Source organism: Andrena cerasifolii, chromosome 8, assembly GCF_050908995.1.
Source record: "Andrena cerasifolii isolate SP2316 chromosome 8, iyAndCera1_principal, whole genome shotgun sequence".
NCBI lineage: Eukaryota > Metazoa > Arthropoda > Insecta > Hymenoptera > Andrenidae > Andrena > Andrena cerasifolii.
Window position 1 is genome coordinate 10443350 of NC_135125.1, and position 27546 is coordinate 10470895.

At 48.4% G+C, this 27546-nt stretch overlaps 1 protein-coding gene across 2 annotated transcripts in view; it reads left to right on the plus strand.

The window, feature by feature from the left end:
* Window positions 1–1767: 1767 nt before the first annotated feature.
* Window positions 1768–27546, plus strand: part of LOC143372758 (uncharacterized) — an 86823-nt gene continuing 61044 nt past the window's right edge. Inside the window, exons 1-2 of one of the 2 annotated variants that reach the window (XM_076819307.1) lie at window positions 1777–4211; window positions 4293–4324. In XM_076819307.1, coding sequence (XP_076675422.1) covers window positions 4299–4324 — 26 coding nt within the window. In that variant the 5' untranslated portion in view covers window positions 1777–4211; window positions 4293–4298. Of the gene's footprint in view, window positions 4325–27546 lie in introns of both variants that reach the window. The other variant, XM_076819306.1, reaches the window with a different exon arrangement.

Below are 27546 nucleotides of genomic sequence, written 5' to 3' on the forward strand. Positions count from 1 at the left end.
CGGTGAATCATATAATTGCGTGTAATTAACACTCGCGGTGCGGAGCTATTCAATTCGTGGCGTGATTAATTGAATCGCCGTGAGAAAAAATCTCGTGGAAAGTGAAACGGGGGGAGGGGGGGGGGGGGTTTCGATAGCTACCGAACAGTTCCCGCGATGAATCTTCTGAATAGTGTATTTTCCACGCTTTGCTAGAACATAGAATCTCTTTGCCACTAAAGTGGAACGAATTTAATGGGGGTTTGTCCCAAGATTGTAGTTTTCACGGCGCCACGGAATATTAACCGAGGAAGATTCGTTGCGATAAATAAAATTAGCTGCTGACAAAATTCGGTTTGACAGTGTGTCGAAAGCGGGAGACTCCGTTCCATTGAGGTTGGTCACGGTGATGTTGGGCTTGCATCTCGATTCCGCACTGGACTGCCTTGGTGTCACCTTACATTATTCAGTGCATGACCATTGTACGCGAGGAATTTTGAAAAATCCATTCCTGTTACACCGCGTGACTGAAAGAACAGAGAAATGTTGAAAATTAGTCAACTAGCCCCGGTCTCCCCTACAGTCAACCCTCCTATAACGCGATTAATTCGTGTTAAATGGAAACCGCGTTATAAGAAACTCAGAATTACACAGTACAAATCATATTAATTCGAACCGCGTTATATGGAAACAGCATTATCAGAGTACCGCGTTATGGGTAGGAGGACTGCCGCAATTTTTGCCTCCGCGTTATATGGAAACCGCGTTACGAGAGTACCGCGTTATACGAGGGTTTACTGTACCGTATTTTGAGGTTTTGGTGGCAATCGGTTCATTAATGCGTTCTCTAGGGAATACTGAAGCATGGTTTCTAGCAGTCTACGCGCATGCCAAGAAACGACAAAGGGCAGACAATTTTACAAAGCGTCGCCGGTGCTTTTCGGGAAAAAATCGACGGAACCGGTTACACCCGCTCGTTCGAGCATTTGTACGCACCAACGACACATATGCGCTGCATATGATACCCACACACCAGCCGCTGTAAGAGTTAACACGCGAGCACGTGCAGGTACGTGGGTATACGGTACAGGATGAAGTGATAGCGTACTCTATTAACTTTGTAATTTACATTCCATTCTTCTATTCCGTAGCTTAGTATTTACTTTCGTTTATTTAATAATAACTCAATACAATTGATGGAAACTTAGACGAATACAGATTACTTAGACTGGACTCAGAACTAGATTATCGTGTCAAGACTGTTCGGACTAAAGTGCCGGAGTGATCATTTTAGGGAGAATTACGTGTAATGTATAGGTACGGGTTTCAGTAGGCTGGAAAGTTAGGGTGGTTCTGAGTTTAACGGTCGGTAAGGGATGAGACATAGAAATCAAGGTTCAAGGATGAGTAATAAGGAACGGATGGAGTAATAGAGGAAAGAATTTAATTTAGGATGATTACTATTACTATCTGAAAGAGTAACCGGATGACTGATACTATGTATAGAAAAAGAAATTTAAATGACGTTGGTATACAACGCTATCATACGTAAGAATACTAGTAGCATCTCTTTGCAGAAAAATTTGGCCTACTTTTATTCATTTTTATATACTGCTCTCGCAAAATGTGTGGAATACTGCCTTGTAATTTTGTGGACCTCTATTACCCTTAATATTAATTGCTGTATCGTCTTACTTGGCAATATGTGTAGCAAGAATCATTGCAAATGATTAGAAAAATAACAGAGTACGCTGTCTTTCTGTCCCAGACTGTAGGTGTTTCATAAGTAATAGCAGCCTGGCAGAAGGGCGCCGGGTCGCTTGATACGGGCGTGATATACGGTAGGTAATAGCGCGGAGGCGGCTAGTCGTTCAGTCGTGCCGCGACCACCGAGCGGTGAGCGTGTCTTGCGTAGTTTAATTTCGACACTGACGAAACCGAGGGGATTAAAAGATACAGTAATTCGAAAGCATTGCCGTGTTCGATATGCACCTCTGTTCGATCGTGCAGGGGGTCGGTGCAACAGCAGGCTGTGGGAACGTCGACTGATGTCTGGCTGAGATCTCGCGTGCACAGAAGTAAACATAGAGAGGGTGAAGGAGGACACGCAATTCGTTGGTGCGTGTCCACGCACGCGTACAGGTCCCGAATGCATCATACGCAATGTGCATCACCCTGGCGATCGCGCTATCCTTGTAACCTATGAACGTTCGTTGCTCGTTGAAGCGCGACTTTCCTCGAGTTTCATATTGCCAACGGATACACGAACGAGCCGCTTACGGTGCATCCTGCCGTTGTCGGATTCACTTTCGACCGGGGCCTTGAGACGAAACCGCAGCTATCAAAACATTAACGACACCGGATCCGTCACTGGGACTCGACAAAGAACCGAGCACATACGTCACAGCTGTGCATCGAACGCATCCTTGAGCCAGCCTGCTGTCCGCCGCTCGAGAAAGAGAAAGATAAGTGCATGTGGGTTTCCAACTGTCGATACACAGTTCGATGGGGCTACTCGTACGAAAGAGACACCTCGCGAGGAAACGCAGTTACGAGAGCCCTGTTTTTTCGTATTAACCAGCCATAAGTCAGCCTCGGTATTATATGCACCGCGTCCTGGCCTGCATCGGCGTTTTGCAGCACGTTGTGGGCCCCGAAGGCTCTGTCTAAGTAACAGTACTTGCTCGCGCTCGCTGGAATAAGCCTCTCTCCGAAGAACGGGACCCACACTCCACGAGTCCGCTCTCCACGCGCTCCTCGCCCCTCACCGCCACCCTCCAACCCTCATCTTTCGTCTGAACACTCTCTTTCTGTGCGCGTTTCCCTCTCCTTCTATCGTGTCCGAAGTAGTCTGGCCGGTCGAGCACGGGGAGTCTCGTGAAACCAGTCCTCGTACGGTGGACCTCTCGGTTCGGACCTGGCAAACAGAGGAGGTCGCTCGCTTCTCTCGTATGTGAACCGGCACCTTTTGCACCTGCCGCGCGTGATTCCAAGCTTTTCGGCTCTACAAAACAACATAGTCTACCACCTACCGTAAGGACCATTTCCAGAAGGATTTTCTTCTTCCTTTACCGCCTCTCGATACACCGTCTCTCCAGTGGATCTCTCGATTCTCTCGCGACCCGCCGCGTGTTTATCGTGTAAACCAGTCCTGCCGGTCGGAAGGACGTATCGGTCATTCGTTAAGTGGCACGCTTCTACGCTTGGACGCGGGCTTTTGGCTCGATTCGAGGACCACGTACGAAGAGGACGTCTCCTGCAACATAGAGTCGATAAAAGGAGAGAAGGATCTCGTGGGTCGAGGAGACACAGCGAACGAGTCGCGCCCCACTTCGTCAACGTGATGCTTGCGTCAGGGCGCGCGTCATTTAATTCCCTTCGATTGAATTTCTGGCGGACACCGAGGAGAGAGATCGAAGGAAACTCCGCATGCGAGGGCAGCTGCAGCCAGTGAGTACTCGAATTAGTGGAGCGTGCGAATATCGCGTGAAATCACCGCTGTCATGACAATTGCCCCGCAAGCGCGCCAGAGGTCGAAGTGTGCGTCCCAGAAATAACATGCACGAGGGCTTGGTACATTTCGACGGTGCAAAAGAGCCGATCGCGCACGCCACTGTCGCACGATCATCGGGTTGGTGAATGAGAGGTTATGTGCCTCTTTCTCTCTCGGAGTAATCCACCTAACCTCCAAGTGTCTCAGTCGCGAGTCCCACTAATCTAATTCGTGCCTCTTACCGCTCTGCGCACTCGATGGAAACGCTGCCTTTGCGCCACGCACCGTTCGACCACTTACTTTTTACCGCTCTGATCGTCTCGCCATCTACTCGGTTAAATCGAAATCGTGCAAATCGAGACAATACTGCGTCACCGATCCAGTCGAAAATCTTCGCCCGCCATTGTTGCACCGAATGGGTTCGTTGAATTTCGCGGCATTGTTTGGTCGTCTCCATTAGAAACGGATCTGCGGTCACAGTAGCGTTGCCGATCGCCCGGTCACGCGACAGTTCGTCTCGTTTCGCGACGAATAATACCGATTAAGTGGATCGATCTGTACAGAGAATCGTAAAACTCAGAGTTCAGTGTTCTTTTATCGCCGCGTGTGCGTATTCTAAACTGTGTGCCCCGGTGTGTATCTCTCTTACTTCGTGGACACGAACGCCCAGACGAATCGATGGATCAAGGCTGACAGGGACAAAGAGGAAGACGCTTCGAGGATATTCGTGGATGCAGAGGCAGACGCATATTTGACCGATGGATCAACGCTGAGAGGCGAACAGAGGAAGACGTTTCGAGGAATTTCCGCGGAGAAAGAGGCAGAAATGAAGACCACACAACGAGCCCTTAGGTGAGTCCGCTATGAAAGTTTCTTTCGGCACAACGAACGCGCCATGTGCTGCTGGCTATGCAGCTACGCTTTACGTACGCCTGTACAGTTAACGATAACAGTACGCATCGCGTTTCGCAATAAAAGCTCGTTCGTTTAACGGGGAACCGTAATGAGCCGCATTTGTTCGGTCCGGTGAAAAGTTACGGCCTGATGACGCCGTAACGCACGCGAATAGGAACGTCCCCTTCCCCTCAAACGATCCGTATTTAATCTCCCATTTGTTTCCCGCGCAAATGTGCACGGTCGCGGCGGACATGTTGTCTTCGTGACAGCCACGAGAAAGATCTCGGCGTGGAATTTCACGCGGAAAAACACGATGCCGCAATGTAGAAGGGGTCCATCTCTTATTGCAATCCCTTTTCCGTGGATACACGCATTGTCTTGTGTACGCATCGCGAACGGAGACACCTCATTTACGAGGAATGTCTGTAGGTGGTGGTAGTCACCGTTGATATTTGCATCATACAATGGCGTCTCGGAATATTTTTACGCTTCTGCGACATTACTCGATTGTAATTTTCAAGGGTGTAACAATTCCGCTACATTCTCGACAAATAACGGCCATCTTTTAATTGTAATCGCGAACCGGGGTTAGTCTCGAATTTTTCCTCGCGATTATTTCGGCAACTTTTTCGAATCGTTCGACCGATACAGGCCGAGGCAATTACGCCGGACGTGACGCGTATGAAAGTTTCAAGGGCATCCGCAGACTTCTCTAGTTCGATAACGAAAGAAACGAGATTTCGCGTGCGGCAATCTAATAACACGCTGGTTTATCGGCGTAGAAAGGCAGATAAGATAGAGGATAGGCGCGTACACTGGCGGCTATGTAAATGCTGCGCCTCGAGTATTGTATATGGGAGGCTTTGCATTGAAAATGTCAGGTGCTCGCCGGTTGACGACTCGACACGACTCGAGTCGTCGTCGATCGGCGTCGCGGCCCCCGCCTGCGGTACACCTGCGCGAACAAATTGAAATGCTAATTTGGAAGCTTCCACCTCGCCCTGCGCCAGGCTCCCCGTTGCTCCCAACGGCTCGGCTCGTCCTCCCCTTTTCCGCGATTTTTCGCTCGACCGTCGCCGCGCCCATCCGACGAATTTCTTCGTCCATTCCGCGGCTCCCGAGCTCGCCGGGGTGTCACGTTTCATCCGTGACTCTCCGAGGAGCCTTTCTCCGCCGAAAAGATTACATTCCCGAGGCACGCAGCGGCTGGACACGCTCGTTTAGAAACAATAACAGTATCGCGACAGGGCCTTTGCATACGAAAGAGGCTGCTTTATCGCGAGCGATCCGAAAGTGGGGCTCACCCGAAAAAGGGAATAGAAAGCGGGAAAAATGAGAATGCAGAGCGAGCTCGGATAGGCGGATCGGCGAGCGACCGTCGATTTGCGGTGGAAAATTAGCGAAAAATTTGCGGCTGGCATTTGGAACGTAAATCTCGTTTTTTTTTTTTTTTTTTTGGCGAACTGTTTCGATCCGCGCGTTGAACTTTGATCGCCGAATTAATTACTGCATATTCGCGGCGAATTTGGCGGATCTTGTGGGGGCGATTGTTTCTCCTCGGCGCGGCAGGAAATTGCGACGAATTTGTTCCTTTCTGGTGCTCGTGTTCGCCGATGAACGGGCGATAAAAATTAAGCGCCCGCTACTAATGAACGCGGGAATCTGGCCCCATTGTGGAATCAGTGGCGCGACGCCTGGGAAAAAACTTTCTTTTTCCTGGTTTCGCGAAAAAGAAGCTTCGATTGCTCGCGGCACGACTTCCCTCTTCCCTCTTCTTCCCTCCTTTCCCTTTGTCTTCGCCTCTGTTTTCTCTCCCCCCTCTACCTCCCCTTGGCGAAGAAGCTCTAATTAAAGCATTTCAATTAAGGAGATCAACCGACCATTGTGCCTCTCCACCCGACTCGATTCGATGAATTTTCCCTCGACGTCTCGTCAGGCCTGGGAAAGTCGTCCTTGATGCGATTAATTGCAGAAAGCGGATTTCTCCCTCTGTCTGTCTCCCCTCTCTCCTCTCCGTTCCTCCTGCAACAGCCGAGTTTCTTCTTTCTTCCTATAAATTCAAACTCTTGCCCGTGGCGTGATCGTTCTCCTCTAATTTCATTCTCCAACCATCCTCGAATATTTGTTGATAGCGTTGCCCGTTAGTACCGAGCCGTGCCCCAATAATTCAATTAACTCTAGCGGGGGGATCCTAATTACGATTTCTTCACTTACCCGGATGATTTAAACTGGCTAAAGCGTCCGAGGAAGCTCTACAGCGGCGCTCGATCTTCCTCAGCTACTTGTCGTACTTACTTCCAGGGATTTTAAGTCATCGAACGTCCTGTGTTGGAAATTACTCCGCAGAGGTTGAAAATAAATGTCACACTATAAACACAACTATGGTTTATTGTATAGATAGACAATACACAGTGTGTCCACGTATTAATGTTAGTTGGTTATATATAAAAGTATACAAGAAAAAAGAAACTTTAAGAGACGGAACGCGATCTGCACGGTTTGGTCAGAATTTTCAGACTGGCTACGGTCGTCACCTTATGCCCCGGTCAAGACCCTTCGCCCCTCTTCTCCAGAAAAAGAGAAACGCAGCCCCTTAGTCCTAACACTGAGACTCGTTGAACTCCAACATCCTGCCATTATTCACCGCGCTGAGTTTAAGTAGCCCCGTAACGGTCGCGTAATCGTCAAAGCTCAATGTTTTATATTCCCCCGATTAACGAGTTTCATCGGCGGGGTAAAGGTTGCGTCACCGATGCATCGGCACCGAGCAGGAAAGCTTGCCCACCGTCGCCGTTTAACCCGTTAATCCCGAGCCGCGGCGAATGACGCCCGGGGTCGGCTCGCTTTCGGGGGAATCTCATTAATCCAAGCGTTTCCACGCAGCACGACGAAACGAACCTACCTAAAGGCCATAAACGGCGCGAGTTATTGCGCGTTACCCCGAACGCCGCACCGCGTGCATTATGTTTTACTGCGGCCCGCTCCGCCAGCAGGTTTAAAAGAAAATCCGCCGACAATTTGCACGGGAATTACCGAACACGCGGGGTTACGTCGAATCGCGTCGCGGCGGCTACTCGGTTTTTAGGCTCCATAAAGTGTTTCCGAGAAAGGATCACGCTGGGAGCGAGCGAGCGAGCTGGTCCTTCGGTTGCTCTTTTTCCCGAGCGATAGAGGCGGCCGGGTGCTTCATCCTCGAAATTGAAATCGAGTCCTTTTTACGGCGGTGTCAATAGGTGAAGAGGGAGGCCACTCGGAATCGGGCGCGATAACATTGTTCCAAGCCGGCTCGAAAAAGCACGATCCTCCTCGTGGCGGCTGGCGGATGGATTCGTGCGTGAGTCACGGAGTGATTCACCTCGCCAAGGGAACCTGTTGGCAGAGGAATCACGTAGCGCGAGCTGGTTCTTGCAAAGGGGCCCGAAACAATCGTATCGCACTATGCATTCGGAATCGCGCGCGGGGTGTTGCCCGCGAGCGCGGACGATTTTTGCAGCGACCACTGGCGGTCGCTGGGTTGGAGATTTTTCAGGGGGAACCGGGTCGGGACGCGATGGCCTAATTAGCCCGTGGATAGGGATCGTGAAGGGAAGTCGAGCGCGAAGCAATTCGGAAAAGTTTCGTGGCCGTCTCTGCGGTCAAATGGCGGGTCAAGAATTGTTTCTCTTTGACGATGTCGTGAGCGTGGATGAACGGCGAACAATGCACCGGGCTCGGACGCTTGGTCGAGCAGAAAACGCGCTGGAAAATGGTCGCGCGCGAATAAAGGGGCGCGAGAGGTATTTTCAGTAGTGCTTAATGAAACAGTCTTGGACCGGGGCTGCGGAGGAATAAAGAGGATTGAACGTAAAGTATCTATTATCCAAAGGACGCGCAACTGTCCATTGTAGTCTTGAAATTTCCCAATCGATTTTCACGGAGAACACGATCTTCCTGCCTCCCGTCAGAATATTCCTCCGCGGAGCAGATAGGAGACGAACTTCGGCATTTTTAGTCGTTAATTAACGAGATTGAGTCGTCCGGGAAAAGGAGATGCATCATTAATTCGTGTTACAATCGAATCGATGCTTGCGCTACATCGTTAGTCCCGGAATAGCCATGCAATTTCATAATTCGATAGGCGAGCCCGATACCGTGCTAATAGAATACGTCTGATTAGGGAAACGGTTCATTAAAACATTTCGTTGTATTCATTACTGGCAGCGTTGCACGGCGGCTCCTCTATCGAATTATAATCGACGCGGGAGGCTCCATTAAAGTTTACCATGCAACGTGTACGTCGCTGCTAGGCTGGTGGATGATTAATCAGTCTCCAGCGAGTCAGCCTCGCCTGCGGTAGCCAGTTTCAGAGGAATTTGCCCTTTCCTCTCGAGATGCTAGAATTTTCCTCGTATCCTGTCCTCGAGGAGTGTATCCTGGAAAAGAAAGAAGCTGCAGGCGACCTCCGCGCAATGCAATCTTGTGGATTTAAAAATTGAAGGCGGCAGGACGACAGCGGTGGCCGGTTTTCGGAACGTTGGCTAATAAGATTACGCGGTTGCTTTGGGGAGGCATCGGCCGGCGAGAAAAAGCCCGCGCCGCGAAATTACTTCGTCGTGAAGTAACCATTCGGACGCGAAAGCGCCGCCGGGACTTCCTGCTTCTCCTTTTTCGCGGCGGGACCCCTCCGTTGATCCGCGACGAGCAGCGATTTCAGCGGCGATACCTGGCGATAGCCTCTCTGGAACTTGTCTTTGGGCGTTTGAAGCTGCATCGGCCCGCATCGATGGATCCCGTGCACTTGTGCGGTCACGTTTCGATGCCGGCTCCAGCCTTGACACACTCGCGCCGCCGACGCAACGAAAGTTACGTGGCCAGCCGAACGTTACGATCGCCCAGATTTTTCCGCTCGAGTTCGAAACTATTACATTCTCGAATAAGCCTCTGGTTTCCTCGAGCCATTCAAAAGCATGACCTCGAGGCAGTCGCCTTGTTAATCGTAGTAAGGTGCACTGTACGATCATTGGCACCCTGAGCGGAAATCTCGATTGGAATGTCTATATTTTCTTGTGCAGTTTTTACATGGACTTAATTTTCAGCTACTATCGATGATTATGGATTTTTCATTAAAATAAAACATCTTGAGTAGCTATGAAGTATTTTATTTTAGAAATATTCAATGAAACACAAAAACAGGCATAGAAGTACAATCTCATTGGTGTACATAGTACATTTATTGTCTCAGCGTGTCAATTAAAAATGGCACTCACAAAGACTAAAAATAAATTGCTTTTTTAATAATTCATTCTTCATTAATAATTAAAAATAAAAATAAGAGATCACACAAAAGAAAATAAAATTAAGATCTAGTTAGAGTCATCTGATTCAGGATAATCGTTTAAGGTAGCCATCAACTCTTCTATTGTAATCCTACTTATCAAAATTTAAAAAAAATCGCGTGAAACTCAGCCCTTTGTCCCACCTTTAAGACTTTTCTCGTGGCTTTGCCAGATGTAAAATCTGTAGTTCAGCTACTGGAATTTTTAGTGTTGCAAAGAAAAAAAAGTAAGAAATTGTAAAAACAGTACCTTCCAACCTCGTGCTTCTTAATATTTGGCTTTTTAATCAGGAGTGCCAATTAGTGCAGTAGCAGTGTTACTGCAGTTTACTCTACGAACCTACCTAAAGAAACGATTAGGGGAGACCAGGGCTAAAAGTTCCGGGGGTAAGTTGCTCCGACGGCTCTATCTTCAAAATAAAAAGAGCGTTGTACTTTAAATTATTTTTTCCGTGTGAGTTGATCACGCCACTCTGTCGCCCACTATAATAGCGTCCGCGACAGCGAATTGTGTGGTTGTAAGCAAGGAGCTATTAGTCGCGTACCAGATAAGTAAAAATTTTTCTATCATTACTTTTTGGTCTATTTCAATTATTTAACGTCGATATTATAGATTGAATCGTTCTTATGGATCAAATGACATTTAAGAACATGGTGTAATAGTGTTTATCGTTTGAATACATGTATAAGCAGAATAGTCTTTGAAATTGCTACATGTGTCGGTAGGGGCTAGTTGTTACCGTGACTTGGGGCACGTTGTTAACGTAAAAACTTGCCCCGCCGCAAATAGGTCTGTGAAGATAGCACCCCCAAATTCGATTTTTTAAAAAAACTCAACTGCATTCGTTTGTTCATCGTATGCCCATGTTTGCCCATAACAAAATTTTTTTTGCCCACCCTCCAAAAAAAGTTATGAACAAAATAAAAAATTTGTCTTCATCACCCACGATGAATGCATTTCAATTTTTTAAAAGAAGGATACGAATATACCCGACCTGGCCACGTTTGCCCACTCTCAGATTTCATTTGCCCACCCTCCAGAATTTAAATAAAAAATAAAAACCTCGAAAAGAAGGGTACAGGTGAAGCGATCGCGTTAAAGTTCGATTTTTCTAGAAAATATTATCAAAATCGGTCTTTCAACGATGCAGTCCGTTAGTTTAGATGTAGAAGAGATTTGCCCATGCATTAATTTCGTATGCCCACCCTCCAGAATCGAATTATTAATAAAGATAGCCAAGAAGTGCGGTACCCGTTGAAGCGATCGCGTTAAAGTTCGATTTTTCTGGAAAATATTATCGAAATCGTTCTTTCAACGATGCAGTTCATTAGTTTAGATGTAAAAGAGATTTGCCCATGCATTAATTTCGTATGCCCACCCTCCAGAATCGAATTATTAATAAAGGTAGCCAAGAAGTGCGTCGTTGGAAAGAATTCGAGTGTATCGCAGACATCTGTTTACGTTTCGGCAGTGGCACTCGGCGCTGCTACCCTTTAGGGTATCAACGCTGCGTGTCGTCATCGAACGTGCCGAAACGTAAACAGATGTCTGCGATACCCTCGAATTCCTTCCAACGACGCACGAAAGTCGGTCGGTCTACAGAGTTCGGACGCAACTCTTGCAAGACCGTGCATTCATTTACGGTTCGTGAAGTAACTGTGAGATTATATTATTTTCCGTTGTGCGATATCATTGCGGTAATTAGTGAAAAATGACTAGAAAACCACTCTGGTGATATTCTGCACATGCTGCAGATGTGTGAAAAGTGTGAAGTGTTCGATGAGCGATACAAATTTAAGTGTCGTTCCAATAAAGTGAGAAAGAAGTGTGTGCAACATTTTTTGGATAACATGTCACCAAACACCTTCAACCTTTACGGTGAGTACAATTGATTTTGATAATTCATTCGGGAAAAAACGAACGGAAAGGTATTCGGTTCAACGGGTACCGCACTTCTTGGCTATCTTTATTAATAATTCGATTCTGGAGGGTGGGCATACGAAATTAATTGATGGGCAAATCTCTTCTACATCTGGACAAACGATATGCATCGTTGAAAGAACGATTTTGATAATATTTTCCAGAAAAATCGAACTTTAACGCGATCGCTTTAACGGGTACCGCACTTCTTGGCTATCTTCATTAATAATTCGATTCTGAAGGGTGGGCATACGAAATTAATGGATGGGCAAATCTCTTCTACATCTAAACTAACGAATTGCACCGTTGAAAGAACGATTTTGATAATATTTTCGAGAATAATCGAACTTTAACGCGATCGCTTCATCTATACCCATGTTTTCGCGGTTTTTATTTTTTATTTAAATTCTGGAGGGTGGGCAAATGAAATCTGAGAGTGGGCAAACGTGGCCAGATCGGGTATATTCGTATCCTTCTTTTAAAAAATTGAAATGAATTCATCGTGAGTGATGAAGACAAATTTTTTATTTTGTTCATAACTTTTTTTGGAGGGTGGGCAAAAAAAAATTTTTTATGGGCAAACGTGGGCAAACGATGGACAAACGAATGCCGTTTAGTTTTTCCAAAAATTCGAATTTGGGGGTGCTATCGTCACAGACCTACCGCAAATGTATAAATTGTTTCCGCTGTGCTTTAAGATGCGAACATATGAATGAAAGGCGGAAAGGGACACGACTTCGATCGAAGTTATGCGTAAATATAAATAAAAACTGTCGCTTTTCGTTTTCTTTTAAAGATATTACATTTTTGTTGGTCCGAACCTTCATAAATAACCATTATTAATAAAATTCTGCTTTATTTCATTAGAAAATGAAATATTTCATTAAAAGGCAACTCTTATATCATAGTAACAACTTACCCCAATGCGATAACAACTTGCCCCATGTAGGGGTAAGAAGTTCCGCTTCGATCAGCCACAAATAAATTACTTTCTATGGGAAACCTATTACAATATATTAAACACAAGCGTAAAATCAGAAGATATAATAAATTTAACAAGAAATTAGTCAATAGTGAAGAGAATAACTACATTATTTTCCAGTCATTTTTATGGTTTATCGAAATCGGAACTTTTAGCCCCGGCCTCCCCTACTGTATCGAAGTACACGGGACGAAATGCGCAATGGATCTCGTTCTACGTAGTTCCCTGGCGGGCTTCAGAGTTCAGCCATTCTTTTCGCTTTCAACTTCCATTGTCTGTTTTTTCATCTATTTTCCGGCGGACGGAACGCTTGAAAGAGCCTGTCGAAATATTTCAGCCTGGCTTCAGCCGGTGGAAATTTCAGAGGCTTCAGGTATTCTTTTGCGTCGCAACTCGCCTGGTATTCGCTCGCAGTTCCGGTGCGTGGACGTGCGTGGGCAGGATCGCGTGCCGCGCGTAGGGACCGCGAAATTTCATGACGTCAATCAGCGCCAATTGATTTTCGAGCCACTCGCCGTGCGCCCGCGTTCAAACGTTGATCGTTCGTAGGTTTTTCTGCGATCGGAGTAGTTTATCGCGAACTCGGCTCGCTTTTCAACGTTGAACAGTGGAGTGGACGAAATGTCCGGGCTGGCTGGAAATCGGATCAGACTGAATTCGCGGCACTCGGAATGTCATTGGGAATTACGCGTCAGTGGCGAGCCGTACGGCTTCCCGTAATCCGCGTATCGGGTGTCCATTCAGCACGCGCGAAAAATTCGCGCCGCCACCGTGAGCCGCACATGTGCGACTTCGTGCTGTTTCTCGTTTCGAGCCGCGGGGGATCCATCTGGCCGCCGGAAATTGGGTGTATCCGTGTCCCGATTCAGCGGCGGAGCCGTTCCTCATCACGCGATCTGGACATCCGTCGCGGTTAATCGAACGTACAAACAAACGTCGCCCTTTCTTTTTGGCGAGGAGCGATCCTAACCCAATTCGTTTCGCAATTGTGCTGTTGGATGGCAGGAGGGGCCTCGGGGCCGAAAGTCAGTTTCGAGGAAAGTGTCTGTAAACATTACAAAGTTAGGTATTTTTTATAATATTTAAAAATTAGATACACATATTTCTTTTGCACTTGCATTATTACAATCGCAATTATGTAATAAATTAATCAGTGAAATTAGTTTTAATTATAGCCCTCTTGCATAAAATGGAGAAATATAGAAAAGAATGTTGTTTTTTTTAACATTATTTATTTAATATTTGAGAAAAATATAGTCATAGATCGTGTCGTACTCAGGTTGTTGTATGTTTGGCTTACCGTCAAGGACCCAGTTCCCGATCAGAACCCAATTCCTGATCAGTTTAGTAAAATAAACCAAATAATAAGCTTATTATGATATAAATTTATTCTAACGAATTACGAAATAATTATGAAGTATTTTGAAATTTATACGCAAAATTTGATAGCTCATAGTAAAACGTATGAAGGTGATCAGAAACTGCTCTCTTTGCAGTTTCACTTTCAAAGTTAAATTATAAAAGAATTATTATTATGTGTGCACTTTTTTTAATACCAAATTAAAGATAAAACATAGATTGACTGAAATGACAAAAAATCTTTTATTTGGTTAAGTTTTCCCTTTACACGTTTAAAAACTCGCGGTAGTTACGCTTAAGTGATCAGTAAACTGGGTCCTTGACGGTAGATACAAGTAGGGGTCAGTTGATCGACATCGATATACAAAGTTTACCATAGCTTTGTCAATTTCAAAGAAACGGCAATGAAATTCAGAGTGCATATGTAGAAAAGAACGAGGAATCTAATTATGCGTTTTTTTTTGTAAAAAGGGCCTGAGTGTCCTGAGGCCGTTCTTGGATCCAACAGTACAATTTCGCCGGGTCGTAAATTCTGCTGCGAACGATAGAGCTATTCAGGGCACGGAAGGATTCCTCCTTCCCGAGCCCAAGACCCAAACAACCTACATAAACTCGAAGGGGACAAGACGCGCGATAAATATTGCACGGGTCCATTTAGTCGAGTCTACTGTTGCTGAAGGTTCAAGGGAATCATAAAATTTGAAGCAGGTAGATCGAACTCGAAGGGCGCGAATGTTCCTGTAGAGTAGGTCGCTGGAAGTTTCCAGCTTAGCAATAATTACCAGTCGACTAGAAACTGTTTCCTTCGGATCACTCGAGGCTTTTGTCTCGGACGAGGCCCGACGGTGGACTAGAAGGCGATTAGGGGAACCTCGAGTTCCTCGTGTTTCTCGCAGCCGCGTTTCGGCGAGATCAATCGCGAGGGACCCGTTCTCCGCGACTTTCTTTTTGCCTTGTCCGCCTCCTCCTCCTCTTTTCATTCGACCTGGAGGCCAGTGGCCTATAGGACCTTTCAAAGTAGATTTTCTCAACGCGGTGTCGGTGTCTCACTCCCACGAGGCTACCTTATCAACGTACACTTTCCTGTACGCGTCAAGAAATTCGAAGTCGATTTTCCCGAAAACGAAGCGCAATATCAAACAATTTTATTCGCTTCTTCTGGACTGATTTACGCGTTGAAAAGAGAGAGAGTAAATTTTTTTGACATCGCGCTCCATTTTCGAGAAAGTCAGCTTTGAATTCTTTGACGCTGCGTCCAGACGCGTATAGGAAAACATAGGTAGTAGGGTAAACGCACCAATAAATGAACACTTAAGGGGGTATACCCGTTTGAACCCTCGGAAAATGTATACATTTTGTGGATTTTTTTACAAGTCAACGGTTTGATGCAGATTTCCCGTTTTTTAACTATGTTTACATAGTATTATGAACTACTTATAAAAAAAGTTTCAGTTAAAAAACTATTGTTTTTCGGAAGTTACGGATACATGTCCGAAAGTCTCTCGATTTTAGACGGCTAAACGGTGGCCCTAAAAACTCGCGCTACGTTCAACTAATTTACTTCAAATTTTGCATGCAGAATCATAATAAGATTCCACATCGTCCAACGAAGGCGATTTTGAAAATTTTGAAAAATAAAGAAATAGTGAGAGATCAAAGGTAAAGTTAAATTTTTCTAAGAGAAAAATCCACCCTTTTCCTTTATAAATAATAAACGGGGAATCGAAATAAAAAAAGCCTTCGTTGGACGATGTGGAATCTTATTATGATTCTGCATGCAAAATTTGAAGTAAATTAGTTGAACGTAGCGCGAGTTTTTAGGGCCACCGTTTAGCCGTCTAAAATCGAGAGACTTTCGGACACGTATCCGTAACTTCCGAAAAACAATAGTTTTTTAACTGAAACTTTTTTTATAAGTAGTTCATAATACTATGTAAACATAGTTAAAAAACGGGAAATCTGCATCAAACCGTTGACTTGTAAAAAAATCCACAAAATGTATACATTTTCCGAGGGTTCAAACGGGTATACCCCCTTAAGGCTAACGAATGAACACTATTATAAAATTATGTTTGCAGCGCGATTGACTCCACGTGCTGCAAAAATTGTTTGGGTCTGAAGCAAGAAATTACAAGAAGTCTCTAATTAATTAGTTGCTTCTTTTAATAACTTATTTTACTCATTTTAATGAAAAATGTCCATTCACTGGTACGTGTTCATTTACTGGTACATCCAGCCTACCTACCTTCAGCCAACCTCCGAAAAATCATCGACTCGGACATCCGCTCCAATTAGATTTCTAATTCGATAAGAATCGGTAACGACGGCATTTAAGCCTCTGTGATCGCGATTAAATCAGCGTTGCCCGTTCAGCGTCGAAAGCGTGGCGAATTTTTCACTCGACCAAGCGGGCCGTGAAAAGTGGCAGTCGCTGTTATCGCTGCTATTATACAAAAGTCTGTGGGAATTTTTTGAAGAAACCACGAAACGCGTTCGGGTCTCTGGAGTGATATACCGATGGTCGTTAGGCGGGCTGAAACGCCGCGACACGCTGGCCGGACTGGGAAATCTTTATTAGGCGCGAGCGTTGAGGTTTAATTAGCAGGGTATCGGAGCCGTGGAAATAATAAGGAGGCGAGCGCGTTGCTCGGCCGACCTGCCACCGGGCAATTAATAACGGGGCAATCGTGGCAGCCGTGTAACTCGCGCGCGATAACTCGGCCGCGATCGCGCGGGGTTAAGTGGAACGGTGAAATTGACTCGATCACCTCCGCGCGCCTGAATTTCATTTTAATACGGCCGTGCGTCGGTGCGCCGCGAAAAACAAGGATAAATGGCGGCGCGCCGGCCAGAGCGGGAAGGAAGGTGATGCGATCGGTGGACCGACTGCAAATACACTCGAGACCGCTTTATGCCTCGGATGCATTAGGCCGCGGCGGTAAGTGCAGCATAAATGCACGCGCGATACGCTCGCGGCTGATTGGTTTACCACCTGCGGCTACTTGACTCTTTGCGCTTCGAACGGCCTTTAAACTTTTCCTGCCGTCTCTCTTTCTCGCATTCCCCCCGGCCGTCTTCCCTCTAAGCTCTATCAGCCGCGTCTCTTTTTCGTATCTACGCTCTCGGAAGTCGGCGCTCGGCCGGCGATATCTCCGCGCTCGATCGATTAATTTCAGGGTCCAGCGATTTCGCGCTCATTGATTTCCTGCGGGATCCGTTGGCGCCGCGCCGTGACTCGCGAGTCGCATCGCGAAACTCATACCCTGTTTCATTTTCGCCTAAATAATCGCCGCTGATCGGTTGCTCGAGGAATTGCGCGATGCGATTTAAAAGCGTTAACCGCTCTCGAATTCCCGTAGGTACGTCTCGTTTCTGGTTTCCTCGAAGCGATCCTCTCGAGGGTGGAAATGTTGCGCGAGGAAAACGCGCGAGTGGGCGACAGCTGGAAATAGGTAGCCGCGTTCTCTGAAAGCGATTTTCTTTCCTTCCATCCGGCACCGTCGTTTCACTGTCTCTTTTTTCTTTTTTTTTTTTGATTACGTTGGTTGATTTGCACGGACAGCCGCGCAGGACACGGTCGCAGCCTTTTTGCCTCGCTGTGACGCATCGGGGGCAATCGATAGGTCGCTGGTTGCCGTGTTAATCGAGTTCATCGGCGTCTTTCACCGTCGACTTTGACCGATGCAGTCCCGTGAAGCATGATCGAATCAGTTGGACGCTTTCGCTACCAGCCTGCATTTTGCAAACCTCCAGGCATGTGCTGTGAATGCGACCCTAGGCGATTCGATTTAATCGATTCAATTGCGACCTCCGTTTTTACTCGCGGTCGCCCCCATTTCAAAGTATCCCCCCCCCCCCCCCCTCCCTCTACGGTGGTTGAAAATGCTTTCCCCCGCGAATATTGCAATCGCGCTGCATCCTGGCGACCGGGTTAATCGGTTATTCTCATCGTGTCCGCTCATTTTCATCGAATCGCGAAGACCGCGGGGACGGGACTCGGCGAGGGAAGAGAAAGGGGATTTAGCCAGGCGAAATGTCGACGTATCGATCGATTCCACTCGAAAGCGAAGCTGGCTGGCGCAGTTTTCAGGTTTCACTTGGCGGCCGACCATCCACGGAGCCCTCCTCTGAAACGCATTGTAAATACGCGAACGGTAGTCGACGAGACGAGAATAAAACTCGCCGGAGTGCTGTCGAGATTGCTCCACGATAAACACAGACGAGAATCCGACAAACGTTTCGTCAGAGAAAGATGCCAGGCGCCACGCAGCCTTTCTTTTCTTCCAGGCTGCATTACTATCACAGGACCGTTCAGAACGATCTCAAAATGCCTGGAAATCAATTTCCTGGACCAGTCGGTGCTCCTGAATCATCCAACGGGACGACTGTTAGGTCGGCGCGAAAGTTTGTTCGCTCATTGGTAATTGATGTTAGGTGTGTGGAAATTTCTTTTTTTACTACACTTATACCTTTTCTAGAAAAGTGGCAGAAGGTAGTATATTTTTACCTCTAATAAAGACTTTGCTTCAATAAAGCGAAAGAACTTTTCCGCCGACCTAATAGGTACCTACTACGTAATAGAATCGAGGTGATAGGACAGTGTTTCCCTCCGTGGTAATCGATACGAGATCGTGCTTGGAAATTGGTTGCTAGTGGCCCCAGGAAAAGTAAACTCCTCCTTTTCGCGTTTCGTTTAAATGGAAGGAAGAGACGAAAAGGGACAAGACACCCTCGGAAGTCCCGGAGCAACAGGCTCCGAGTTTCGCGAGGGATCATCTACAATTTAAATAGGTAGATCCTCCGTGTACCCACGTGCCTTCGACAAACTTGTTCGTACTTCCTCCTCTGCCTCGTTTGCTTGGATCCCCCGTACGCGGGGCAGATTCGCGGCCGATTTACGTTTATTCGTCACGGCGGTTACGACGCCGCGAAATCACGATCCACCCCCGATTTATGGGCGTATTCAGACGAGGGTGAATTATACAACGCGTACGGCTAAGTTAACGCCACGATGCCTCGGGTATCTAGATTTCCCTCACGAATCGCTTCATTCCCTAACAGCACCGCGATTAGCTCGCCAACTGCGCCATTCGTTTGCTCCTTTTTATCCCCCACGTCGCGCTCCTCCGTTGCACTCCATTTTACTCGGTTCCGTCCACTCGTTTTTCTTGGTTAAAGAATCGCACAAGCGCGGTGCTACGTTTTTCTCTCGACAGAGCTCTCGGTAGATCGTTCCCTGGCCGTGCGTCCTCTGCGCACGATCCTACCTCGCGAACAACAGGAACAAGAGGATCCCGTTGTCGCTGGGGGGGAGGGTGGAGTCGAAGGTCGATTTTAATGGGAAGCCGTGGCAGTAGTGCAACGTAAGAATGATGTACAGCCGAGAGGAATTGCTTTTAATTGCTGTTGGACGTCCGTAACCGTGGAGCGGCGACTTTTTCTTCTCCTCTCGTTCGACTGTCGTGACTTCTCATCGTCTCCCCTCTCGATTACCTACCTCTATCCCCCAGGGGCCACCGCCGTGGATTCGCGTAGGCGATGGGTACGTTACTCTTAACTGCTCGGTTCTCGCCGGACGGAATCCGAGTTTCGGATAACCGAGGGCGCGGATTTAATGAAGCAATACACCGTCGTAGGATGGAGGGTCGAGATTCTCCGCGGGGATCGACATTGATCGTGAACGTCGAACGGAAGAGAACGGGGCGAATATCGTTGCCCCGTCACTTATTGCGATGTTGCCTCTTTTACAGCGTCCACCGTGGCTTCCCGTACTTCCTTTTATGAAACCCATTTCCAGCGGGCTCGCGTTTATATGTAAATCGAATGCACATACCGCTCGGCTGGCCGCGCTTACATTCGAGCACTGTTCCCCTGGATACAGTTTGACCAGTCATCAGACTCCAAGGGGGAAATAATCTGATTCACGCGGAACTGCCGACCCTGGCTACGGGGCCGCGCTGTTGTTGCTGTCGTTGTTTAACGGTGTTGAGCTATCGCGGCGGTCGCTTATAAATTCCTCGGCGTGCGTGCTGCATATTATCGGAGATTAACCCTCGAGATTAATCCTTTGCCGTTCTCCACGGCCTGCGAGAGGCTTGTGCTCGCCGTTGCATCAAGCTGCACGCAGCCTCGTGAAATCGGGGGGATCCGTTCGGATCCCCCGGGCTTCCCGTTCTTACGCCAGCAGCCTCTGGTGTTCATCGAAATTTCATGATAAGGGGAAATGCTTTCCAATCGAAGCGAAACTAACACGGAGGCAGAGTTTCACGGGGGTGCAAGTTTCCACGCAATCGATTCGCCATCAGAAGCCGTCGCACCATCGCCGGTAGAGTATCGCAGAATCTCCCTAAAAGCTTCGACCTAGTAAAACTTTGCGCCGATTCCACGACTCGCTGTTCCCTTTTGTCCCCCGTGTTTCCCTTGTTCCTCTAACGGAAAAAGTTTGCTCGCCGAGGAGGAAACTTGGCTCGTAGCTGTCCCAGCGAGCTTCCATCAGCCCTGTCGAGCGAACAAGACATTTCCCTGTCTTCTTTTTGCGCTCGCCGATCCGGCCGACAAGCGTGCGCAACAAGGGAACCGATGGATCATCGAGGCTCAGCCTACGAACCCGGCAACGAGAGAAAATCAATCGAATCGGACGTGAAGTGCGTGCAAACTTAGCATTGCACCCTTCGCGGCGATGCAGCGCGAGTGCATCGCTTTCTCGACCCTTGACAGGGGTATTCCCCGTGGAGGCCGGTTACGCAGCGAAAAAGGGATGGGTACATGACGGAGTATCGAGAGTTTTCGTTTCGTTGGCCGGTGTAGCGGCCGTTCGCGTCCGCCCGAGATTTTTCTCGGAATCGTTGCATCCGGAATGAAATTATCGGCGTCACGGCGAACGACGTCGTAAACGCGGATGAATTCAAGGTCCCCCGCTGCTCGCGGCGAATTTTATAAACCCTTTCTCGCGCCGCGACGCGTCCCCGTGCGAGAACCGCGCTCCCGTTCCTCGTTCATGAATAAATTCAACCGATGGAAAGCTATAAGTTTTCCAGGGAGCGGGGAACCCACGCCGACGCTTTCTACCTCGGCGGATTTTATGCACGCTGCGCGGCCGAGCCCGTTGAAAGAAGCAGGAGTAAAGGGGAATCGGCGAAAGGCGCTAACGCGAGTTTTACGGGGGCACTCGCTTTCCGAACCGATTGCCCGAAAGTGGACTGACGATGACGGCGTATCGGCGAGAGCAAACTCGCGCGACCTTGGCGTTCACTATCGATCCCCATAAAAGAACTTCAAAAAAGTAAAAAATTACGCCAAGTATATGAAATCAAATAAATCACGAAAGAATAGAAGATCCTCATAAAAAACTTCGAAAAAGTAAAAAATTACGGCAAGTATATGAAATCAAATAAATCACAAAAGAATAGAAGATCTCCATAAAAAAAACTTCAAAAAAGTAAAAATATTACGCCAAGTACATGAAATCAAATAAATCACAAAAGAATAGAAGATAATAATAATTAGCGTATAAAAGAAAGATGTGAAATCAAAATGAGCTGCAAGTACATAAAGATGCTTTCCATCTGCGCTTAAGATGACACAACTACATATACACAGCTAAAATGCTGTTCATACATTCCATTACCCATATCGCGGATATTTTAATATATAATGTGAAGATAAAATGTAACATCTAGACATTTGCCTAGATGTTCGCTGCCTGGAAGTCAAATACTTCACGATATATCAAACACTGAAAATAAGATTTTTTTTATCTTTTTCGCATATTTCGGTATATGCACCCCTTAAATCTTTAAAAAATAGTCGTCGAAAATAAAAATTCCCTTGTTTTGTTCGCCTTCATAAATAAAAAGTGTTCTAGAAGCATAACTTTCAAAATTTGAGGAAAAAAGTTTTTTTTTAGTTTTCCGGACTTTTTTCGAAAACCGTTTGTCGCACGAGAAAAAGTAATACAACATAAAAAATGCTCCTTGTCCGCATCTACAACTTTTGTTCGACATATTTTTTTATTTAATCAATAACTTGGAGGATATTATATAAAATCGACTTCGCGAGCTGTTAAATAATGATTTAAATGTTTAAGGGCCCAGAAGCACCCTTTCCCGTTATCCGATCGAAATCAAACTTTACACAGATTTTTTTTTAATTATTTGGAACTATTCTGGAGGGTGCTCCGAAGAAAATCTTGAAAAATTTGTTCACCAAGAGTAAATAAGTGCCACCCTAGTGTGCAATCGCCGGAGATCTTTTTAAAGACTCGTAGGCTTGGGTAGCCTTTGTGAAAAAGAGGAATGCTTCGAGTATCGTCGAATGAATTCTCCCATTTCATTCGTCTGGTTAAAGGGTTAATAAAACAAAGCCAGCTTCTCCACAAAGCAACGCGCAGCATTTTCCAAATACACCCGAACCTTTTTGCGAGCGTTACTGATCCAAGGGTGCATGGTCTGTCGCGCAGATGCCTCCTAAACTGCGCGTTCCTTGCACATGTTTGCGAGGATCCTGGCAAGGAGCTACGAGCGGCGCGAAATCGTGCAGAATTTCCGGTGCTTTTGGGACTAACATAGTCGCGTCCATAAATCGACCAGGGACATGAAATCTTTTACTACCTAGCCCAGACCACCGGGTAAGGGAGCCAGGTCTGTGATAGACGCGAATGCCAGGGAGGGCGAGGGAGGCGAGAAGATGGACGGGCCGAGGGAGGAGAGGCTTGGGAAAGGAAGAGGACGAAAGGGCGGCACGTAGAGGGGGATCGCTGCCGGTAAGTTACGACAATGGCGAGGCATCGGTAAGTTATGTCAAGATGACGGGAAAGGAGGAAAGAAAGGAAGGACGGGATGCGAGAGAGAAACCGGCCTCTTGCAAATAGACGGGATCGACCGAGGAGATGAGGATGCCGAGGATACGAAGGGGGTTCGCGCGGAGGAAGCCGGGATTGGCAGGTTCGAGCAAACACGAAAGTACGAGACAAGGGAGATGGGGATTCTCTCGCGAGGTCCCGATAAGCATCGTTGTACAGCAGGGATATTGATGTCCTGGCTAATAAATGGAAATTAATCGCGAAGCCGCCCTCGGTGCCCCTTTCAAGCGAAGTTCTCTCGGTATCGGATGATCGGTGGGGGTTGGATTGGGGTCGGTTGAGACGCGGAATATGCTGGGTCGCAGGAGGTACAAAAGGAGAAAGCGAGAGAGTCACCTCCGCCTTCTGGGGAGAAGAAATAAGGCACAGGCGCGGCAGGAGGCCCCCTGCGACTTTGGAGAACTCATTTGCGAGAATCGTAAAACGATTACTGCCCCGCACGCCTCGCTCGCGGGCGGCACAAGTCAAACAAGAGGTTGCATAAAATCGCTGTCTGCTGTCGGGAGTAAAAGGCGCCGCGTGTGCACGGACGGAAGAGGAAGGACGGGGAGAAAGGAGGAAGGAGGAGGCCTTGGGCCAGGAAGATGGGATTTTTAGTGCGACGACCGAGATCTGGGAATAAACGTCGCCGGAATGGGACACCCGGCCGAGGAAGCGTGTGGAAAACAATTGGCGAGGGCGTGGAGGACACGGCCCTCGTAAAAGGATACCGCGAGGAATGCCGGGGAAGGCCGACAGCCAGATAAAGAGACGAGAAGACGACGAGACGGAGGAATAAGAAGGAGCAATTGAAACGAGGTCGGGGGAAAGCTGGACATTTTATTACCCCTTTGCGAGCGGGCACGGGCGTCCGCGTCGGTTGCTCGATGCTCTTTGGCCCTTTGGGTGCAGCGGCCGCTAAGCCTGCAGATATTCAACGAGCGAGCTTAAACTTCAGAAAATTCCCCGTAGAATCGCAACCCAGAGAAGCCACCACGTGACTGTATATTTTTTTAAATCCAGTCAGCGATCTGCTTGGACCTTAGACAGTGGGAATAACTAGATAGCAGCTCCTCGATGGACCGCGTCGAACGGCAGAGGCGGAAAGTAAAAGTTGCCCGTGGTGGATGCGACAGTGAAAGAGCGCGTCGAGAGAGCGTCGATCTGAAAATGGCAGTTAATTGTTGCGCTTTCTCGCGTGGCCGCGCGCAGTCGCGGACAGAAAACGTTTCACCGATGAATTCCCTCGAAACCTCGTCCATCGAATTCAAACACTCCCCGTTTCGACGCGATTCCATCCCAGCGTGTCCAACACTTTTCAACGCTTCAGACACTTTGGACAATTCGACCTTCAACCGTGAGGGCGGATAAATTGGCAGACTTTCTTTCCTCGAAATTGGCAAAAGACAACCTTATCGGGGATAATCTTGCTCCGTTCCGCGAAGAGGAGCCGGGCTAAGTCGCCGCTAATTAACGCCAAGGACTTTTCGAGGACGAGGATCATAGCGGCGGGCTCTTCGCGGAGAAGAATTATCCGCTGGGCACAAGATTGGAAAGGGTGGAGTGACGTGGAGTCTGGCTCCATCGACAGACGAGTCTGCGGTTGGGCGCAACCGATTGCGAGTGCAGCCGGAGCCGACCTTTATCGTCCTTCGCCTTACGAAATAATCGCGCACTCTTGCTGGCGCGGGAGGATTAATCGTCCTCACCTTCGATCGCCCCTTCCTCGTCCCGCGCGAAGGTCCCGATTGGTCGGGATCGGGTCGCCCCGCGAGCGCCAACGATTTCATACCGTTCACCTTTTCCTCGGCAAATGCCAAGTCCTCGAGAACGTGTTCTGCCTCTAACGCCGATCCGACCAGCCACCGGAGCGAGAGAGCGAGAGAGCTTCTCGCGAGACTCGTAGGTACTTTTCCATCCCCGCTGCGCGCCGCGATCAATTATGCTGGAAATCCGATTCAATCTGCTCGTTTCTCTTCGTCCGCGGAAGCTTCTCAAGCTCCCGCTGCTCTGGCCCCGAATGGTCCCGGCTTTCCCGCTCATTTTAACGTATTCGCGAGCACACGTCAGCGAACTTGAGACTCGCCACGACGTTCCACAAGGAAAGGTGGAGAAATGGTTAATCCGGCAGGTGCAACGAACCTCTAGCCGCGTGGCAGGCTGCTCGTTACTTATCGAGTAATGGCGGATCAGTTCTACTTTAGTCACACCTGTTATTGCACCTCGCGATCTTGCGTAACGGGTTGAAAGCTTGAATCGAATTAATCGCAGAGGCATTCAGTACCTCTCACTCTCCGTTTCTATATTAAAGAATCTGAATGCAGTGAAGCGACTCGGGGTAGAATGGCAAAGGGTTCAGTCAGCATTTCAAACGTAGCATCGAGCTCCCGCCCCCTAGACGGCTGATTCTTCCCCTTGCCGAGCGCACACACGGATTACGGGTGTGACTAGCGAACTGGGTCGGCAGATTAGCAAATTTGCTAGCAGCTCTCTCGAGATTAATTCCGGGGATTGTTTCTTAATCTAGAGACGAGGTGTTCCGCGCCGCCGAGGCCTGTGTAGGACCTACACCGTAGGTACACAGCGACGATTCGCGCCAGACAGGTACGCAAACTCTGTCTGGGGAGAAACGCGGAGCACCGGAAATTGCTGGTCCCTTTTCAGCCGCGATTCAGCGTCTGAGAGCTAGGCGCTGCGCGCCGGGAGACGTTGGAGGTCGCGGATTCACGGCCCTCGGTGCTGGAGGAGTGGCCGCGACGACGTTACCCGATATTCTCCAGGCGGCTTTTTCGTAATTGAATATTTCCCGCTGTAAGGACGAGGCGCGAGGATGATGTACGCGCGGTCCGTTTAACGAGGGGAAAAACGGACCGCGAGAGGAGGGTGTATCGCCAGCGAGACCCGACGTCGTGGCGCGAGTAATTACCTCGGAAACGCAAAACGACCAGGTGAGAACGGTCCGCGGCGAGCCGTCGCGAAATGTTCACTTAGAATCTATTAGCCGAGCAAAATCCACCGTACGGCAATCGATGCTTCCTCCGCTGCGTCGGTGTACACTTCGTGTACGCTTAATGAGCTATACCCTTCTCATCCGGCCGTAAATCCGCGCGCTGCGCCTGGCCAGCCGAGGGTCCTGCCGCGCTGATCCCGCGGATAGGATATTCCCTTTGATACAGTCACTTGTTTCGGAAATTCGAGACGTTAGGTGTGCTGCTTTAGGAGGCTGCGCCGGTCTTCTTTCAATTACTCTCGTTTCATTCGGATACGCCGAGGGTCTTCTTCGGCAGGGGCGACTTAAAGATAGACCTCGACTTTCGATTCGATCGATTGGCTAGTTGGGACATCCAGTGTCAAGGGCCAAAATGGCACTCTTAGATTACCGTCAGCTGGTCGGTAGTCCTGGAGACACACGATCAGAGCCTGTCGAACACCGAAGGTCTCTCCTGGAGCAGTGGTTGCTCTCTCTCTCTCTCTGTCTCGCTGCTGCCCTCTTCGCGCTCTCCGTCTCCCTCGCCCTACCTAGTGAACGTCGTCCTTGCATTGAAAAAGCAGCAAGGTCGTTGAGGACTTATATAGCTCGGTCCAGCAGCCATCGGTTCGAAGCCCTCGCTCCGCAGAGTCCTATCCGACGTCCTTTTCGAATCAGCCTCTCCTTCTTACTCTCTCGCCATCTCGTTGGTTCTTTTTCCTGGCTGTCGCTTACACCGAAGCCGGTGTCCTGCCTCCGTAACTCTCCGACACCGAGCAAACTGTGCATTACTTATCTTCGCGGCTCCGTGCTCGCTCCCACACGAAGCCCGACTCTGACATACGAGAGTGGCGACGAAATCGTCGTCGCCGGGTAACCGGAGAGAGATAAAACGCGGAGTAGCCGCTGGAGAAGGTCGCGATTCGTTATGCTCGTGTTGCCTCGCGCCGACGATTTTTGCGTCGCCTCTGTAACGAGACGTTTACGATATCGTGGCACGGCCGAGACTCCATCTCGCTCCGAGCAACGGATGACGGAATCATCCGCGCGCGAAGGGTCGCCCTTTCACGCCATCTTGAGCGTCGCTCAGAGACGAGAGGCTTCGTGCGCGTAAAATAATCGTCGGGGGAGAAATGGCGCCGCTAGTGAACCGTTCCCTGGGCCGCGGGCTCGTTCCTGATCTTCGACGCGAGGATCGCGAGTGAATCCCGCGGGATTTATGCCGCCTGTCCGTTTCACTCGTCTTCATTCCCCAGTGGACCTCGTCGCAACCACGGCTCGATCCTATCTCTCGTTGCTTGCGTTACCAGCTTTGAATTACGACCACGGTTACGACCGAGTCTGCTCCTTTCCCTAGCTTTACGCGGGAACGTCGTAAACGCGTCTCGACATCGAGAGACTCGATCGGGACGCTCCTTTTCCAGGCTCCCTCTCCGGGGACTCGGGGATACGCTCGGTGAAATCCAGAACGCCCCGACGAAAGTGTCGGCGATCGGGGCGAGCGTTTATTACACCGTGCCGCGAATGCCAAACACATAACTCGGCTAGGTGGCACGCATAATAACGCGATGCGTGAGCCGAGTCGTTGATTAATGAACCTAATTAACCTCGAGGAAGGACGTTCCGGATCGAGCGCCTCCAAACACTCTGGCAACGCGATCTCCAGCATCTCGATGACTCAACTTCGGCTAGATCCACGAATAAAGACCATCGCGTATTTTCATGAATAATTGATGACCGACGCGCAGCGACAATTCTTAATTAATCGATATTAATTACTCCGATTCGCCGCGG